This window comes from Momordica charantia (genome assembly GCF_013281855.1).
Source record: "Momordica charantia cultivar OHB3-1 chromosome 10 unlocalized genomic scaffold, Mcharantia_2.0 BLBB01000010.1, whole genome shotgun sequence".
NCBI classification, from domain to species: domain Eukaryota; kingdom Viridiplantae; phylum Streptophyta; class Magnoliopsida; order Cucurbitales; family Cucurbitaceae; genus Momordica; species Momordica charantia.
This window is the reverse complement of record NW_028275158.1, coordinates 18,167,820-18,186,858: the sequence shown is the minus strand read 5'-3', so window position 1 is coordinate 18,186,858 and position 19,039 is coordinate 18,167,820. Positions and strand designations below refer to the sequence as shown.

Here is a 19,039-nt window from a genome sequence, read left to right as displayed (position 1 = left end):
CTTCTCCTATGATTCATACTCTTTGGGTGTAGACTTTCCATGGAAGGTTGATATTTTCAACTTGAGGCTCCCAAGGTAGTTTTCCCTTCTTGAGCTCTCTCGGTGTTGTTGAAATCTTCCTCTTCCCTTGGCCAATGTATGCTCTTCTTGGAGGACCTACATCAAAAGGGTCTTCGTTAGCAAAATATTCATTTAAAGTACCTACATCTTCTTCTTGGGAACCGTCGGATATCTCTCTTGGACTGATTGGTCTCCTTCAGTGGGCCAATCTTTGTGGCCTTTCCAATCCTTGAACACGGGTGTTCATCATTTGTAAGGATTTGGTTAGGTCTTCAAGCCGTTGTATGAACCTTGCAAAGGCTTGAATTTGAGTTTCTTTAAGTCTTTCATCGCTCACATTGGCCTTGTCTCTTTCTTCTTGAGAGTCATGAGACTTTCCTCTTGTTGCCATCACTATGAAGTAAACGTTAGTAAAATAAAGAAAATTCTCTCTCACTCCCTTACTTAACCTATCGGCTTCCTTTCCTTTGGTAGGGTGGATGTTGGTGTGGATACCTTTGGAGATGCTCACTTGAATGCTCGTGGCTAATCGGTCTTGGAATAAGTGGGTATAAACCTACAAGCAACTTTGCAAAAGTATTTCTTTTTTTTTTTTTTGACTAAAGGGTAAATGGTATAGATGATACCAAAGACAAGAATCAAATGGTGGCAAACAAATACCAAATGATATTAAGAATAAAAAAGAAAAAGACAAGTTTTAAACAAGGAATGATAAAATACAACCTTAAGTCTAATGCTCTTGGTGCTAAAGACTCAACAACAATATGAAAATTGATGTCAAAGCTAAACAAAGAAAAATATGCAATCAAATCAATGAAGTCAAAAGTAAACTTTAAATGATGTACAAAATCCTACTCGTAGTGCAAACACACAAAAAATAATACTTACCAACAAAACAGTAGCCTTTGCAGTAAATAAGGCGAATTTAGGTGAAGGGTGCGTGTTGTGTACAACTCGGATTGGGCTCAAACAAGTGGAAAACAGAAGTACAACAAGTGTACTGAGTGTATGTGGGCTGCCAGAAGGTTTGGAAAACGTTTGGAGGGGCTGCTCTCTCAAAGAAGTCTGGGGCTACACAAAAATAGGTTCTTTCTGGTGGCTCAGGGTAGGCGGCTGTCTTCCTTGTCATAATAATTAAAAAATATTTTTAAATCAAAATGTAAATAATATTAGTATGTCTTTGCCAAAAAGAAATTGATTTGGACAAGATTTGATGGCCCAAAGATTTTCTCCAAAATCGTCTAGCTTTAAATATGGAAAGTTTTCTGCCTTGACACCTTCTTTTCCTTGGCTGATAACTTTTTCTACAAACCTCGGATGGTTGCAATCTTTATATCCTTGGAAAGCTCCTTCAAAGACCTTTAATTTGGTATCTGATGTGACTATATTTAACAAAAAGGTCAGCAAGATATGATTCGTCGGAATTGGGATTGTGTTTTCTCGGTGGCTGCAGGATTTTTCAAAAAACAGTACGGATGAAAAACTCGAAAACTTTCAAACCACAGATCGAAAATTAATTATTCTAAGCTTTCTGGAAAGTTAACTCATAAATCTTTCAAATGGACTAGTTTCACGTAATTTAGACTTCGGAGCAAAAAGTTATAGATTTTTTAAATCAGCTCTCGGTTTTGTGCTCTCTACAGGTTTCTCTCAAATTCTGGGGTTCGAAGAAAAATTGATAACTTTAACTAAGGGTCGGATTAAAGTTAAACTTGGCTTGTTGGAAACCTTTTGAGGTGATGAACACAAACAAACAAGTTTTATACACTTTAAAGTAATTTTTGAAATCAAAAAAATTCTCACGCAAAATAGATAGATCGAATGGTACGCGGAAGACAAAAACAATGGATGATAATTTTTTTTTTGTGAAATTTTCAAATTAAAGAAAGTAAAGACAATGACAAGAAATTTAAAAAACAGAAAAATAACATATATTCTGGTCTAGAGCCTACGCTCTGATAACAAATGATACGCGACAACCAAAGCATATTGAGCTACTCGAGCCACAAGCCACTTGAATCCAATCGTATAGTTGGTTCAATCCGAAAGGCTAAGAGTTAGAGGGATTACCTTTGCCGTCGTTACCTTAAGTAGACAGAATACTCAGTATGTTCGAGGCCAGAAACACTCCACAAGTTTGATGATCAACGAAACAAGCATGCTCCGAGGGGCAAATACGAAAATATAAGACTCTCAATTTTCTATTCAAATGATAATTCCAAGATGTTTCAAAACAAATGGGGTACAAGCCTATTTATAGGCTAAGGCCCATGACCTTTAAAGGAAATTAAAAAAATTAAAAAGAATAAAAATTGATAAATTCCTAAAAAGTGCTAAACTTGCCTAAAGTTGAAGTTAAAATTGTTAAATCAAAAAGAAATAAAACAAAATCAAAATAAAAACAAATTCCACCAAATAAACCAAAATATCAAGGAAATATTTTCCTTAACTGGGAGGGAGTGGGCGACAAGGCAAGGTTGGGTGGGATGTTGGCGCACGTGGGGGCATGGCTGGCACTGGTGGGCGCGCGCATGGGCGACGGACAGAGGCGCTGAGCGTTGGCATGAGTGCTGAGGGGCGTGCGGGGGGCGCAGGTGTGGGCGCTAATGGTGTGCAGGGCGTGCGGGCGCTTGGGTGTGGGACGTGCAGACAGACAGGGCGGGCGCGCATGGGCGCTAGGCGGACAGAGGGCGCGGCAGGGGCGCACAGAGGTGCTGGGCAGGCGCAGACATGCAGGCGTCGACGGCAGGCGATGGACACTTGGGCAAGCAGCGCGCGTAAGGGTCGTACGCTATGAGGTTAGCAGGGCTGAGGCGCCCGCGACAGGGGTGCGCGTGCGGTGGCGTGCATGCGTGCGGGTGGCCTTTTGATAGGCTTGTCTTTGAAGTGGGGCCACTCGCTTGGCTTCTCTTCCTCTCCATGCTTCCTCTTGACCCTAGTAGTTTCTTCATTGGCCTTCAATAGGTTCAAAATTTGTTGATGGATCCAATGAAGTCTCTTTCGTTTGGTGGGTCTTTCCTCAAGCTTCTCTTCATTGTTGGTGTAGGGAACATTTTGAAGTATTGGGTCAAATATGATCACATCATCTATCTTTTTATTCGACTCTTAACAAATTGATAATATTGTTCTCTACGTAAATTATACCAATACATATTAACACAGAGTATAAATTCAAACCACAAGTTGAGTAAACAAAAATCGTGTGACTTATAACAAATGCTAAGAGGTTTTTTTTTCAAGATAAAAATAGATATTTTAATGCATTTTTTAGTTGAATAAATTACACTATATTAAACTCAACAGTGGACCTAGAGTTTTGTGTCGCGTGACGCGAGACTCAAATGACACTCAATATGAAATTAATTTGTTTGAAATAAAATATGATTGAATTATCGATATAAATATAAAAAATATAATAAAACTCATAATATTTAGTAAAGTATTTTTAAATAAAATTTAAACTTTTATTTATATATATATATATAAACAATGTGAAGAAGAAGCTAAAATAATAGAGAGCAAACACAGAAGCAACTTAAACCAATGGCTGAACAGTTTTTTTTAGTATAATATGTGTGGGTGGGGTCGAACTCACAATCTCTTGATTAGAGATATATGTCAATTATCGCTAAGCTATTCTTATTTGATTTAAGATCGAGTTCGCAAACAAATTTATAATGTTTTTAAAATTAATAGTTTAGGGTTTTAATTAAATTAAAGTTTCTTCTTCTTCATGCTTAGAAATAGTACTTTTGAGCTTATTTTGATTCCCAAAACTATGCATTATATTTTATCTTGGATTATACACGTACAAGTCACATTTTTATAACATTTAGAGATGTTATTGATGGAAATTACGTTATTGTGCATTCATGCAAGGGAGGAGGCTAATTCAATAACAAATTAAGTTAAAGAAGTTTTAAAGGGATGGTTCTCCACCAAATGTTCAACCTCACCCTTGGAGCTCCCTATAAATAGAGTGACTTACTCACTTCATTAGTGATCACTTTTCAAGCTTTCTACGCCTTGCTCTGAGCTTTTTCCATTTCCCTTTAGTTTTTAGTTGTTCTTGCCTTATAAGTTTGAATCTTATTTAAAAAAATTCCAAGAGTTTTATTAGTCTACTTCTCAATTTTCTATCACACAATTTCGTAGAATTGATTGTGTATTGCTCCCTAAATCTCAAAAGAGAACGGGTCAGGTAAGGGATTCAGGTTACAACTCTACCATTTATAACTTGTTCTTATTCTATTTTCTTTTAATCATTTCTTTTCGGTTACAACATCATTCAATTATGTTTTTTCTCTAGAATTAATTATGAGCTAAACTTGTTTTCACAAGTCCGGTTATGGATTATTAGTTAAAGTTTTTAAAAATCGAACAAGGCAAAATATTTTTCTCTCTTATCACTTAAGAGGTTGTTTTATAAAGCTAAAGATTAATTTGGCCAATTAATGATTTTACAAAACATAACTATGAAAAGGTTGATATATTTTTCACAACCTTTAATGATTTAACTTTGGAAGAAAGACTTTAAACATAAAGATTTCGCTCGAGTAGCCTAGACATAGGACCTCGACCCAAGGTTACAGTTAGTTTTTATTAAAATAAATTCACTTTTCTAATAGACATATTAAGAATGAATTTATATCCTAAGTTCTAGACATAAGAAGATGATTTATACCTTCAAGTTTACATAAGAATATGGAGAAGCAGAACATATAGATGAAAAGTACAGTGAAGAAAAATTTTGTGTATTTATAGCTAATTCAAAGCAAATGAGTTGAATTTATTGCATAAGTTTTTAAAAATCGAAACCAACGTCATTTCATTTTTATTACTTGTGACGGTACACTTGCGCTCTATTATTTATTTAAAATTCAAAATCTCAAACAATGATTTTTTTAACATGAGGTATTTTAGATTTTATACAAATGCAAATAGGTAAAAGATAATATATTGAGAGGTGTCACCGATACAGAGTTATTTGAAAATAGGTCAAAAGTTAAAATTAGAAAATATTTGAGGTCACACATGCCAAGTTCCCTTTTTCATTTTGATTGTGATTTATTTATTAGTTTTATAACCAATTTTTAGATTTTGGTTTTGAAAAATTATTAGTTGCATCCCCATATTATTAGTTTGATGAAATTGATTCACTAAACTAAGTGCATCCATTAAAAAATAATTTATTTTCTAAACCTTTTTGAATGTAAATTCAACAATGATTATTAGATTATAAAAATAATATTGTTTTTTGTTTCCAAAATTAAGATCTTATAGACAATGGATTCAATGGATGTGATCACTTTTACAAGTCATCTCTCCTTAAAAAATAGAAAGAAAAAAAATCCAAATTAGCAATGTATTTCGACCATCATAATATGATGTTTTTGACAGCTTGGTTGTAATCGAAGTGATGCGCATTTTGATTCTTACCATGATTTGGACCGTTAGATTTGTTTAGTACAATATATCGGGTAGAGATCGAACTCACAATGTCAGTTGATGGACGTGCGAAATCTTCTAATTATACGTCAATGTCATTCGACGTGCACAATACTCAATGTCGTAGAAACCCAATCAAATAGAATTACTTGGAACTACAATGTCATCTTAACGTCTGACCTTTAATTATAGTTTCAAATAACGCAGAATTTGTAGAGATTCTGTAGGGGAGCTTAGAACAAATTATGTAAGTGTTCTACATATATGGGCTATATAGTAAGGAAAATTTATGAAGATATTTTCTTTTTGGACGATTCTCATAGGCGAGACACGATCAATATAAAAATTCTTAGTGTATCCTATCTATTTCATAGTGGAATCTACAATGATGATAAAAGATGGAGTCCAATAATATAAATTTGCGTGCATCTTCTTTTAATAACGTATAAATAAAAATGTAAATGATATTAAAAATAATTAAAAATTAGAGGACGATGATGGAAAGAAGGTCGTTGTTGTTGTTCGGGTGGGGTTCAGTCGGGTTATGAATTTTAGACCAACTCGAACATTGAGGTTGATCAGATAAGAAAACCGACAGAATCGAACCTAATGACCAACCTAACCCAAAATTTTGTGGGATTGGATTGGGTTGGGTCAAGATTCTTCCTATTTTCATAGTAGGAAAAATATGAGCTTGCTGTTCCAAATGCTCCTCATTTCTTTGAATGATATTTCCCAAAATTGATTTTGTCCCCACGTAGCATATTAAAATTACAAGTCCCACATTGGGGCTTTTCTGTCAAAGTTGTCCCTTTCGTCAGAGTTGAAGGCGAGAGAGGGAGACATCGTTAGGTTAAGAATAGTTTTATGAGAGAGATCTACGTTCTCTTTTGTCTATTCAAACTTTCAGTTGATGTGATTCTCATTCACCATTTAGTCCGTCTCTTCCATAAGAAGAAATAAACAAGAATAAAAAATCTCGGCTATTCCGACCAATATACTGACCGTAATCATTGCAAGAATAAGGAAGAAGAAGAAAACGAAAAGGAAAAAAAAATCTATCATTCCAGCCAATATACCAACTTGAATCGTTTTTTGTATTTGAGATAAGTATCTTAACCACTTGAGCTATACTTGACTTGGAACAATAATAACGCATTTTAATTGATTAAATTATATCAAAATATAGTAGGTATAAATCATATAAATTTAGTTATATTAACAATTTAGCCAAATAATATGTTAGGTAACTAAACTCCAACACATATAGGTATTGATGTTATTTTATTTTAATTAATTATTTAATTAATTTATTTATTAAATTAAATATATATATTAAATTAATTATTACCTCGTCAGTTTTGGTAGTTAGGTGGATAGTGAGAGGGTAAAAATCACATAAGAGTTAAGTGGTTTGGTTCCCCGAGAACTTGGAGGAAATTTTACGGAAAAAGAAATCTCTCTCTCATGATCACACTCTAAAATTTCATGTGTCTTTCTTTTCTAAAAAGGAGGATCCGACCATGTGGGTTCCAGCTAGCAAGGTAGCTTGGAGGTGGTGTCCAATCTTGAGTTCGTGGAGAATTATTCGTGTTGTTACAAAATTCGTGCTCGAGGAAGAAGATTCGTTCACGGTCTACAAAATAAGTTATATTCTTTTCCAAGAGGCTTAACCTCTAATTTAGAATAGAATTGTTTTGTTTTAAAAAACTGGTAACATATAACTTCTAAATCGAGTTGAATCACAAGCAGTCAATCGCTTCCGCGGTGATTCGATCTCTTCAAATCCATGATTTGGGTTTGATGATTGGGTATGATTGGTTTTATGGAAGCAAATTATGATCTAAATTAGAGAGTTCTAAAATTCGCAAGGACACTGAAGAAATCAAGTATTCGAGATGGGACGAACGATTTGAGTGTATATCAAAACATGAATTGCAGATTTTTATGGATGGTTTAGGGTTTGAAGATTGAAGCGGTTAAAATATGAAAAAAAAAAAAAAACTAAAAACAGAAAAGTTAGGGAGTGAAATATATGTTAGAGAATTAGGCGTGAGAAAGACTTTAGGAAAAAATATATATTTTAGAGAGAGAACTTATAAAATCTTAAAAATAAAAAGTTAGAAACAACCATCTAAATTTCTTAATCTTTCAATATATTCTCTTCATTTATTATTATTATTATTTTGTTCTTCTCTTATTTATCATATATGATTTAGTTGTTAATTACTTTTAGTTCCTTTGTTCATCAATTTTTTCTTTTTTAATTTTGAGTACAATATCGAAGGTAGAGATTCGAACTGAGGATTTTTAAGTTGGAGATAGATAACTTAACTATTTGAGTTATGTTAAATCGTCATTTGCTCGTCACTTTTAATTTTACTATTTCTTATTTATTGAGTTTTCTTTTATACGTGTATGCCATATTTTTATTTTCTTTTTCTTACATTAGTTTTTTTAAGGATATTTTTGTTTTAAAATTTTTATTTAATTATTTGTTGCATATGCATGCATCTATAGCACAAATTGGGTCCGTTAGAGCCTATTTGGTAACGTTCCCGTTTGTTGTTTCTCACAATTTTCTTAAGAAATCTAAGCATTTTATAACTATTTTTTTTTATTGTTCCTCCTATTTTGGGAGCTTTCTTACAATTGTATAGAAATTTTTGGAACAATCAAAACAAGTTTCTCTTTTCTTTTCCTATTTCCAATTTATTCCAAAACATAAATAAAAATATTGTTTTATCATAGTTAAATTCTTGGAGTTTAAAATTATGCAACACATTTTTCTTCGTTAAAAATAAAGAAACATAAACAAAAAACAGGAACTTTACCAAACGAGCACAATACATATGGTTTAGTGGTGTGTCCATTTATTCTAGGGTTATATGGAGAAATTTTTCTCCTTATTTTATCTTTTTAGTTTAAACATTTTCATATTTATTTCGAGGCAATTTTGTATTTCAAATATAAAATTTTCTCTCTCATTTTCTACATCTCACGCCTGACACCACCATTCCATTTATCTTTTTTTTTTTCATTTCTTTCAAAATATTTTATATTCATCGTTACAATTTTCACTCTTCTCAAATTAATTTTTTCTCTCTCTCACGAAGGTTAGAATACAAAGAGTTAGAATATGTATAGTTTTGTCTTTGTTTCTGTGAATTGATTAAAAAATTATAACTTATTTTTTATTATAATTAATAAGAAATTTCAAAAGATTTGTAATTTTTTATTTTCTACCGCTATATAAAGAGCTATTTTCACTCTTTCTCTCAATTTCCTCGTCAAAACTTGAGTCTAATTTTCTCTTTAGGTATGTTTTCTCGTTTAGTCAATGTCTTTGTGTTTTCTTATATTTTAGTTATATTCTTTGACCTAACATTCAACTTTTAGTTTTTTTTTTCCAATGCAATGTTAGTAATTATTATTCCAAAGAATACTTCATTACCTACAATATATAAGTAATTTATTAAAAAGTTTAAGAGAGGACATACTTCCGATTTTTCTTTCTTTCTTTCTTTTTGTCATTCTCTTTTTCAATGACTCAAATAAGAAATCAAAACAAAGTTCTCTTTCATTTTATGCATTGTTATCTTAGGAACAAAAAAATATAAAAAAAATCCATGAATATTTGTTTTTTTAGAAAAAAAATTAAGTAATCGAATAATATTAAGTCATTTATTCTTGCGTGTTGTATTTTACTTATGGAAAATTTTCAAGTAATCGACACGTTCCATTTTTTTTTTTACTTACACCAGCCGATCTGTGGGTGATGAGAATTATTGAGACATCGATTTTACGAGATAAACATGAAAAATACAAAAAACTCAGTGAGATAAACATTGAGAGATAAAAGAATCAAATTATATTAAAAATTTTAACTATTTAATTAATTTTTATATTTTCAAACTTTAAAATAGAACTATAAAATTTCACGTGCACTGCATGTGTTTCCTACTGGTAATAATAAAAAAAAGTAGGTGTATTTTTGTCATTTTCTTTTATATATATATTTTTAGTACAATATGCAATATGTGTGAATAGAAATTTGAACTCATAGTTTTTGTACAAAATACGTAACTTAACGAATCAAATTGGCAATTATATTTTATATTATTAAAAATCAATCTAAGTGATTTTGCATAATTGACCTTTTATGTTTAGTCCTTGGGTAAGGGGTTGAGAGGAGTTTAATTTTGTTAAAAGCTATCTTTATTCAAGCTGATTTGCGATGGGACGAGTGTGGTGCAAAGCCTTTTCGACATTTTGTCGTGCAACAGCATGTGGAGGTGGAGATTTAAATATACGATATTTTTTCTATCGAATATTTGGTTGCTGATACCATGCTTTCAAATTAAAGGGATAAGTTTACCATAATTAGTCATTCCAATTGGACAACCAGATAAACACATACATTATTAAATAAAAATGACAAAAAGGTCGAGTGTTCAAACTTCCACTCTCGAGTATTCTTGTACTAAAAAAAATACATAATTACATACAGAGTCATAAATATTCAAAATAATGTCAACCCGAACATAGTTTTTTACGGAGAGGATCTCCGCCGCTACAAAAGGCAGAATGTCTCCAATAATAATCACATCTTCATCTCCAAGTCTATTATGTAGGAGCTCAACCCTGTTCATCCAAAACATATTCAAAAAATCAAAATCAAAATCAAAATTATTTAAAAACCATACTTGGATACCACATCAATATTGATTAGTATATGATTCTTACTGACTTTTTGGTGCATATAATTATATTTAATTTTGTTGAGTATTTGTGGGAGTTGTTAATTTGATGGCTCGATGAGGGAATGATTGATTTTATTAAACTATGATCACTTGGTAGGGGAATAATCGTCGGCAATAGATTCATCTGGTGTGTCAAACCGAGCTTTTTGAGGAGCAAATGTCCCATGCCTGATCATGATTTCTTCCATTTTTTTTTTACAACACGAGGAGTAGGGATTGAATTCACAACCTCTTGGTTTGAAATATATGTCAATTATCGCTGAGCTAAGCTCGCTTTGGCTCCAACTTATTGTTCATTGTTTGGGGATGGAAAAATCTTATTGCCACATGGAGGACGAGTATTCGCCACTAAAGGAAGATCCGGAAGAACAGACTTATGGAGCTCCATCTCGGAACCTTCCGAGGTGGAAGACTCGCTATTTCCTACCTATGATTAGTTTGTCGTTTCTAGGAAAGTGTCAGAGCTCGATCTGTTGGAGCACGACATGTTCGACCTCAAATCTGACCAAGGTAACCGTCTGTCGCAACACCTGTCGAAACTTAAACCTATAAATAGAGGGCTTCATTTCACCATCAGGTATCGAATTTCTTCTCGAATCTAATATTGAGTTCGAATTGCTTACTGACTTGAGCGTCGGAGATTTTGCCCTAGGTCTTCCTTTTGAGTTTCAGGTCGGAGCTAGGACCGGATTTGAACATTCTTGACGACCAATAACTTTTTATTTTACTTCTGATTGTTCTCTATTGTGATTGATCGATTTTTTTAGTTGGTAATTTTTTGTAGAAAATTTACGGCATGAGAGTATTCTCACTGTGAATGTAACAATTTGATTCTAATTGGAAGATTCGTCTCAAGCTTTCTTCTTTCCTTTGGCTGCTTTTTCATAACATTATTTTCTTGAACATCTGTCTTCTCAATGTTGCTAGTCTTTTTTTTTTTTCTTTCTTTCTTTTTTCCCTAATGCTGCTAAATGAATTAAAGTCTGTTTTGGAAGTTCATTTAGTCCTTTAATAGCAAATAGCCACTTGAATTGTTTGAAAAATTAAATTAAAGTTTGTCTTTAACTAAATAAGCAAGACAAATTAAAACATGTGCGAAATTCATCAAAAGATGTTTGGGTAAAATACACTTTTGATCCTTGAGTTCGAGGATAATTTTCAATTTGATCCCTACGTCTCGAAAAGTGACAATAAGTCCTTGAAGTTAAACTTTTGTTGTCGTGGCAACGATCAGTTGGATATTTTATAAATTTTATGTTATTTTTATTCATGTGGAATTTTTTTTATTCTCTAATTTCTCCCCCTCTTTCTCTCTCTTCTTTTCCTCACATCTCTCAAGTTGGTTTTCATGGAAAGATATTTTATAAAGAGAGGAGAGGTCAGGGGAGGGAAAACAAACTCCGAGAAGAAGGGGGTAGAGAGAGAAATTTAAAACTATTTTCTAAAGGTTGGAGATCAAACTGTCACTTATTTAAACTTAAATTTAAACTTAAAGGATCAAATTAAAACATGTCCTCTAACACAGGGAGCAAAAGTATATTTTATCAAAGATGTTTTTTCAAACGAAATGCAAAAACAATTTCTAATCAACTTCCAAGCAACTTAAACTCAACCAAAAAAGAAAAAAGAAAAAAACTTCAAAATATTGTCTTTGTTTTAGTTTCTCGAGACAATATTACATCATAAACGGAAAAAGATTCAAACTTACAACTCATATGCCTGCCAATATAATTTTGCTCAGGTCAGGTTTCTTTTATAACATTCTAAATTTCTAATAAGTAGATTCCAAAACAAACGAACAAACCAACACTCAATTTCGAATCATCCTTTCATTTGGAATCACAAATACATTGAATGTTACATATTGGGTAAAGAAATATGAAATAGTTCACATAAACATAAGTAGAGCCAGAAGCCTAAGAAACAACCAATTGAGACCAGAACAGAGTTTGTGCATGATGCTCAATCAGCAGCTATCTATGTATTCAATATTCATACAGACAGCTCAAATTTGGACACCAAAATGCCATCACTATCTGCATACAGCCACTCCCCCTCATGAATCAGAGTCCCACCAATTTGTACAGCCACATGCTTTTCTCCCATCCCTTTCTTGTTTGACTTCAATGGATTTGCCCCCAATGCCCTCACCCCCACATCACAAACATTTATCTCATCAACATCTCTTATGCAACCATTCACAACAATGCCAGCCCACCCCATGTTTTGAGCCAACTGCCCAAGATTCCCTCCCAACAATGCACATCTCCTGCTCCCATTCCCATCTACCACCAGAACCCTACCCTCACCTTGGCTTTCAAGCAACTGTCTCACCAAAACATTGTCTTCAAACACCTTGACCGTTGCTACCGGCCCCGAAAACGCCCGCCGTTGCCCGTAGATCTCGAATACTGATTGCAGTACTCGCAGATCCCCGCTTGCCACATGTGCTGCGTTTGCATCACAGATATCTGCTGTTGCTGGAGATGCCATGCATTCCACTGCAGGCAAAAGATATGTCAGCTATTTGGATGTAGTTTTGAAGTGACTTCACAAGAGATAAGAAAAAGAAGATATGAAGCTTTCCCAATTGCTCTAAATTTTAGGTTTCCTACTTTTGAGAACAGTTCAAACTTTTTGAGGTGAGAGAAGATTTGGAGATAAGAATAATCATTATTGCTAGAAGAATGGATTTCGTAGCGTTTAAATCTTATTATAGTCACTAAGATGGTGTTTGGAGCGAAGGTCTGGATTGGGTGGGTCTGACTTAAGATCGAACCTGTTTTTGCCCCATGGATTTGCCAAGTCGCCAGACAAACTTACGAGTTTCAACTGTACCCCAAACTTACTCCCATCAACTACTCCTTCACATCATTTTTCTAAACGACTTCCTAAAGCTGAACTCAAACCAGGTTTTTAAACCAAGACTTCATAAACTCTCATGCTTAACATTTCCAAGTTTAAGAGTTGTATTCTATTATGGTTTCTGAAAGTTCAATTATTTTAATATTTATTGTTAAATTTTAATAAATTATATAATAGAAACTCGATGGAAGCACACTATACTTTTTGTTATTTACCTTATCAATAGATGTCTACTTAGACAAAATGTTTACTGTTGGTTAGGAGTTCAATTTTTAAATAAATTTAGGTCTGGTTAAATGATTAGTAGAAAATTAATGATAAGAAGAACTAGAATAGTCTTTTATGCCTGTCCAAGACTTAACAGAAATAGAATATTTGAAAGTTCACGAACCGAAACGAAATAATACAAAAGTTTACAGACCCACCAAACTAAGATTTTAAACTATAGTCTCAACAATCAAATAGTATTTTAACATAGAACTAAAGCAAGAGGTTAATGAACTCCAGCTTGGTTCATATCCAAGAGTCCATATGTTTTGATTAAACACTTGATGAACAGACAAAAATAGCTTCAGCATAAATGCATATGGCCGGAACAAGTTAATTTAAACTACAATGACACAATTTCCTCCTGTCCAGTGGAAGAAGGTTAAAACAATTCTCCCGTGGAAAGCAACTCTGCAGAAAGGCATATTAGATGATAAAAACACAGCACCCACATCCAATTGCTGAAGAAATGAGATTCAAAGACACAGTTTTCTCTGGAAGAAGCAACTTTTCTAATAGTACAGAAGATAAAAGACAGATGAAATGAATTCGCGAGGATCAACAAAGGGCAAAAAGCAATTTAGGGTTCAACAATACACCCAATTTGAAATCCGTAGAGAGGAAGCAGTGGGTTGCTGATTTACCTCAACAGCGTCTCTTCAATGGCTTCAGAGCTTCCAATTGAATAACAAATAGAGAGGTGTTGGCGAATTTGCTGCTGCAAAAATTTATCAGGATGAACGAAGAGCGCTGGTTTCTGTGCCGTGATATCTCATCCCTCTTGTAACCGCTTCGTTTTCCACCGTCCGATCCTTAAAAAAAAAAGAAATACTGATTCTATTTCCTCTTAATTATTAACAATTAAATGAATCACCTGTATTAGTTTGATTTTTAGATTTAGTAAATTAAAATTTTTGTTTTTGGTTTTTCAAAAGCGATTCTGAAACTCTACGTAAATTTCAAAAATAAAAAAGAAATAGTTTTCTAAAACAAATCTAATTTTTTTAATGCAACTTTTCGTTTCTTTCTCGTATTTATCATTAAGAAATTTCTTTCATGCTCTAAAACTTTTTTCTTCCAAAATTTCTCCCTACAAAATTTATTTTTCTCTCTCAAATTTTAGTATATTAAGTATTTATTATTATTTCTCTCTCCAAAATTTTCAGCGCTTATATATTTTTATTTTTTTCTAATTTAATATTTTCTTGATTTTTTATTTTTCTGCAATTTTGTTTTTTTTAATTTTTCTTTCTTTTTGTAATCTATTTTTTCTCTAAAAATCATATCTTATTTTCTCGTTCAATTATCTTTCGCTATAACTTTTATTTATTTATTTTCTCTAAAAAGTATATTCGAATCTTGTTTTTATCTTTAAATTTTGTTCTCACTATAATATTTTTTTCTAATTTATATTTTTAACGTATTTTTCCTCTAAAATTTGCCTCTTTTTATCTTTAAATTTTCTTTTTCTAAATTTCTTTCTTTATATCTCCAAAATTTCTCTTTAAAAAGGTCTAAGCTTGTATTTTTCGTGTCTCTAAAAAATTTTCGTAGGGTCGGATCTCTACTCCAAGAATAGGAAATATATGTCCCAAACTCATCTCTTATTTCATTTTTTTAATAATTAGTATATATTTTATAATAGTAAAGAATAATTCTAAAAATAATTAATATATATTTATTACAGCTTTTAAATCCTAAAAATAATTAAATTAATTACAAAACCAATAATTTTTCCCATGAATATTCCCATCTCCAAATAAAGATTCTTTAACCTGGTTCTCGATTCCTAAACCGAATAAGAGGAGGAGATGGTAGACTAAAAATTTTCACAAGAACAATAACAGGAGATGAAATTATTCTCTTAATGACAAGAGAATATGCTTCTCATTTATTTCCCATTATTACATCAGTATATAAAGACTTCATATACAACTGAAACTTGTAACAGAATACAACAATAATTAACCACTTTATAACAAATACAAGTCATCAGTTATTATCCCCCCTCAAACGGATGCTAGCTGAAGCAGTAGTTTGGATCGAAAGTAAAACAAACGAGCAGAAGTGTGAGGCTTGGTGAAAAGATTTGCAATGAGTTGTGGGAACATAACAGAGCGTAATGTCTTTACGCACAACACGTTCTCTAACGAAATGAAAGTCGATTTCAACGTGTTTTGTTCGCCCATGGAAAACAGGATTTTTTGCTAATTGTATAGCAGAAGCATTATCACACCAAAGAACAGGTGATTGTGTGCTAAATACATGAAGATCCTTCAGAAGTTGACGAACCCAAAATAGCTCAGCAGCTGTTGAAGCCAAACACCGATATTCAGCTTCCGTAGAGCTCCGAGACACTGTGGATTGCTTCTTAGATCCACACGAAATTGGATTAGAGCCAAGAAAGATAACAAAGCCCGACGTAGATCTCCTATCATGTGAGTCCCCTGCCCAATCTGAATCAGAAAAGGCATGGAGCCTTAAGTTTGAAGAGCTCCGTTGAAACATAATGCTGAACTGAAGAGATCCAGACAAATACCGAAGGATACGCTTGGCAGCAACCAAATGAGATTCACAGGGAGCATGCATAAATTGGGAAAGCTTCCCAACGGCAAATGCGATGTCTGGCCGTGTAAATGTTAGATAGTGAAGGGATCCTATAAGACTTCGATAATTCCGAATATCTTCAATTGAGCAAGGAGCACCAATATCAGTAGTGGAAGACAAACTCATGGGAGTAGTGCAAGGCTTAGCAGACAAGATCCCAAATCGTTGCAAAACATCTCTGGTATATTTGGCTTGACTGATAGACAAGCCATTATTAGTATAGGAAATTTCCAGTCCCAGAAAATATTTTAAATCCTCCAAATCAGTCATATCAAATCGACATTTCAGCTGGACTATAAGAGAAGCAATATAGGATGGATCACTCCCAGTAACAAGAATGTCGTCAACATATAAAAGGAGATAGGTATAAGATCCATGAACAAGTCGGACAAACAGAGATGAATCTACAGAAGACGCCACAAACCCAAGTTTTAGCAAATGTGTGGTGAAACATTCAAACCAAGCACGAGGTGCTTGTTTGAAACCATATAAAGATTTACGTAACTTGCAAACATAAGAAGGATTTGTAGGATCGACAAAACCTTGAGGCTGCTGCATGTAAACTTCCTCTTGAAGTTCCCCATGAAGGAATGCATTCTTGACATCTAATTGTCGAAGTTGCCAACCAAAATGAGTAGCTAAAGACAAGATAATTCGGACAGTTGGTTTCTTTACAACGGGACTGAACGTTTCGTCAAAATCAATACCTTTTTGTTGATGAAAACGTTTGGCAACAAGGCGAGCCTTATACCTAGCAATGCTGCCATCGGGATGTCTTTTAATTCTATAGACCCATTTGCACCCGATTGTATTTTTTTCGGGTGGTAAAGGAATAAGATCCTAAGTGTTCTGCTTAATCAAAGCAGAGAATTCTTCATTCATGGCCTGTCTCCATTCAGCCATCTTAGAAACCTTGGTATAAGAGGATGGTTCTTCAGACAAATCAGAAACATGAGCAAGAAATAATTTTTTCTTGGAGATCCCAGACTTGCTCCTTGTTTTCATAGGATGCACATTAGTGGGTGCAACAGAGGTTCTAGGATTAACACCTTCCAAGGCAACACCCGTAGTAGTATTACATGAGCTGGGATCAGTAGTTTCAAAGGCAACACTAACATTCTCATTGTTATTAGACATATCTGAATATTCTAAAGAAGAAGAAGCAGTGAAAGAAGGATCAATCGAACCAATAGACTCATTTGATGGTGACATTAGGGATGCCAAAAGAAGCGAATTAACAGGGGAAGATGAGGATGATAAATCATGAGTAGAAGCAGACACAGGTAGATTAGCAAATGGAAAAACAGATTCGTCGAAGAGAACATGTCTGGACGTGTATAGTCGCCCGATGCTCATATTATAATAGAAGTAGCCTTTATAATCCAAAGGATAACCAAGAAAGACACATTGGGTGGACTTAGGTTGAAGCTTGTGAGAGTTGTAAGGCTTAAGAAGTGGATAACATGCACAACCAAAGGTTTTAAGAAAGGAATAGTCAGGTTGTTTGTGAAACAGAAGTTCAAAAGGAGATTGATTTCCAAGATAGGAAGAAGGAAGACGGTTTATAACAAAAACAGCTGTTGCAAAGGCAAAAGGCCAAAACTTGATAGGTATAGAAGCTTGAGACATAAGGGTTAAAGCGGTTTCAACTATATGTCGGTGCTTTCTCTCAACAACACCATTTTGTCGAGGAGTATGGGCGCATGATTTTTGATGAAATATGCCACTTTGTTGTAAAAAAGTGCCAAGGTAATGATTCACAAATTCACCCCCACCATCAGTCCTAAGTATTTTGATGCTAGAGTTTAATAGATTTTCAACAAGAGATTTGAAATTTTTAAAGGCAGCAAACACACCAGATTTAAGAGTCAAATGATAGAGCCAAGTATACTTGGAATAGTCATCAACAAATGAAACATAATAGTTGAAACCATTTATTGAAATTTCAGGAGCAGGGCCCCATACATCAGCATGGACAAGTTCTAAAGGATGTAAAGACACACTAGTAGAAATTGGAAAAGGAAGCCGATGCATTTTACCATAGACACAATGTTTACATAGGCATTGAGAAGATTTACTGATTGGTAAATGTAAAATGTGAAGAACAGAATTCAAAACAGAATCATGAGGATGTCCTAATCGACTATGCCAAAGGAATGAAGGCACCTGTGTTCCAACATGAGCAACCGGAGAGGCAGAGTTTTTGACAGGGGAATTCAAGTGAGCAGAAGCTTGATTTGAAGAAGACAAACAAGCATTTGATGAGATAGGATAGAGACCATTGATGCTAGGGCCTTGGTAGAGTATCTTGCCCGAACATTTGTCCTGGATGAAGAATTTATCAGAATCAAAGATAAAAAGGCAATTATTGTCAAGGCAAAGACGATGAACCGAGAGAAGATTATTAGAGATAGTAGGTACATGAAGCAATTGAGATAGAGTAAGAGAAGAAGAGGGAGTTTTAAGAATGCCACAACCTGTATGAGTAATAGGAAGGGACTGACCACTTCCCACACTGACTTGCTCCTCACCAGAATATTCAGATACGTTGGAGAATTGACTTAAATCTGCCGTGACATGTGCGTTACAGCCAGAATCTGCAAGCCATGGAGAATTTATAGTAGCTAGGTGACCATAATTTTGAGAAGCTACCATTGCAGCCAACTGAGTAGGAGGATGTCGTCCCTGATAACTATAGTTCATCCTATTGTAACAGTCCAGCGCAGTATGTCCAACACATTGACAGATTTGACAAACAAGTCTTTGAGAGAAACCATCTGAGCTAGGTCGTAAGTGTGAACCAGATGTAGAAAAAGATTGATTCGGTGAAAAATTACCACGACCACGACCATAAGAGGCAGAAGAATTACTAGTGTTTGCAGATTTACTTCGATTGACTGACTTAGATTTGCCTGAATAACCTCGACCACGGCCAACATTTGGATTAGTGTTCTGATTACGAGGTGATTTTTGAGCAACTAAGAGAGCAGTCAGTGTAGAGAAAGCCTCATCACGTTTGACTTGTTTAT

General features: G+C 33.9%; 1 protein-coding gene across 1 annotated transcript; it reads right to left on the bottom strand.

Moving 5' to 3' along the window:
- Nucleotides 1-12,081: 12,081 nt before the first annotated feature.
- LOC111013332 (Ribonuclease E inhibitor RraA/Dimethylmenaquinone methyltransferase) lies at nt 12,082-14,218 on the bottom strand. The gene is made up of 2 exons (XM_022287767.2): nt 14,048-14,218; nt 12,082-12,772 (listed from the first exon to the last, which is right to left on the bottom strand). Exon 2 carries the CDS (start codon nt 12,762-12,764, stop codon nt 12,264-12,266), a length of 501 nt encoding a protein of 166 aa, XP_022143459.1. The 5' UTR covers nt 12,765-12,772; nt 14,048-14,218; the 3' UTR covers nt 12,082-12,263.
- Nucleotides 14,219-19,039: the final 4,821 nt, after the last annotated feature.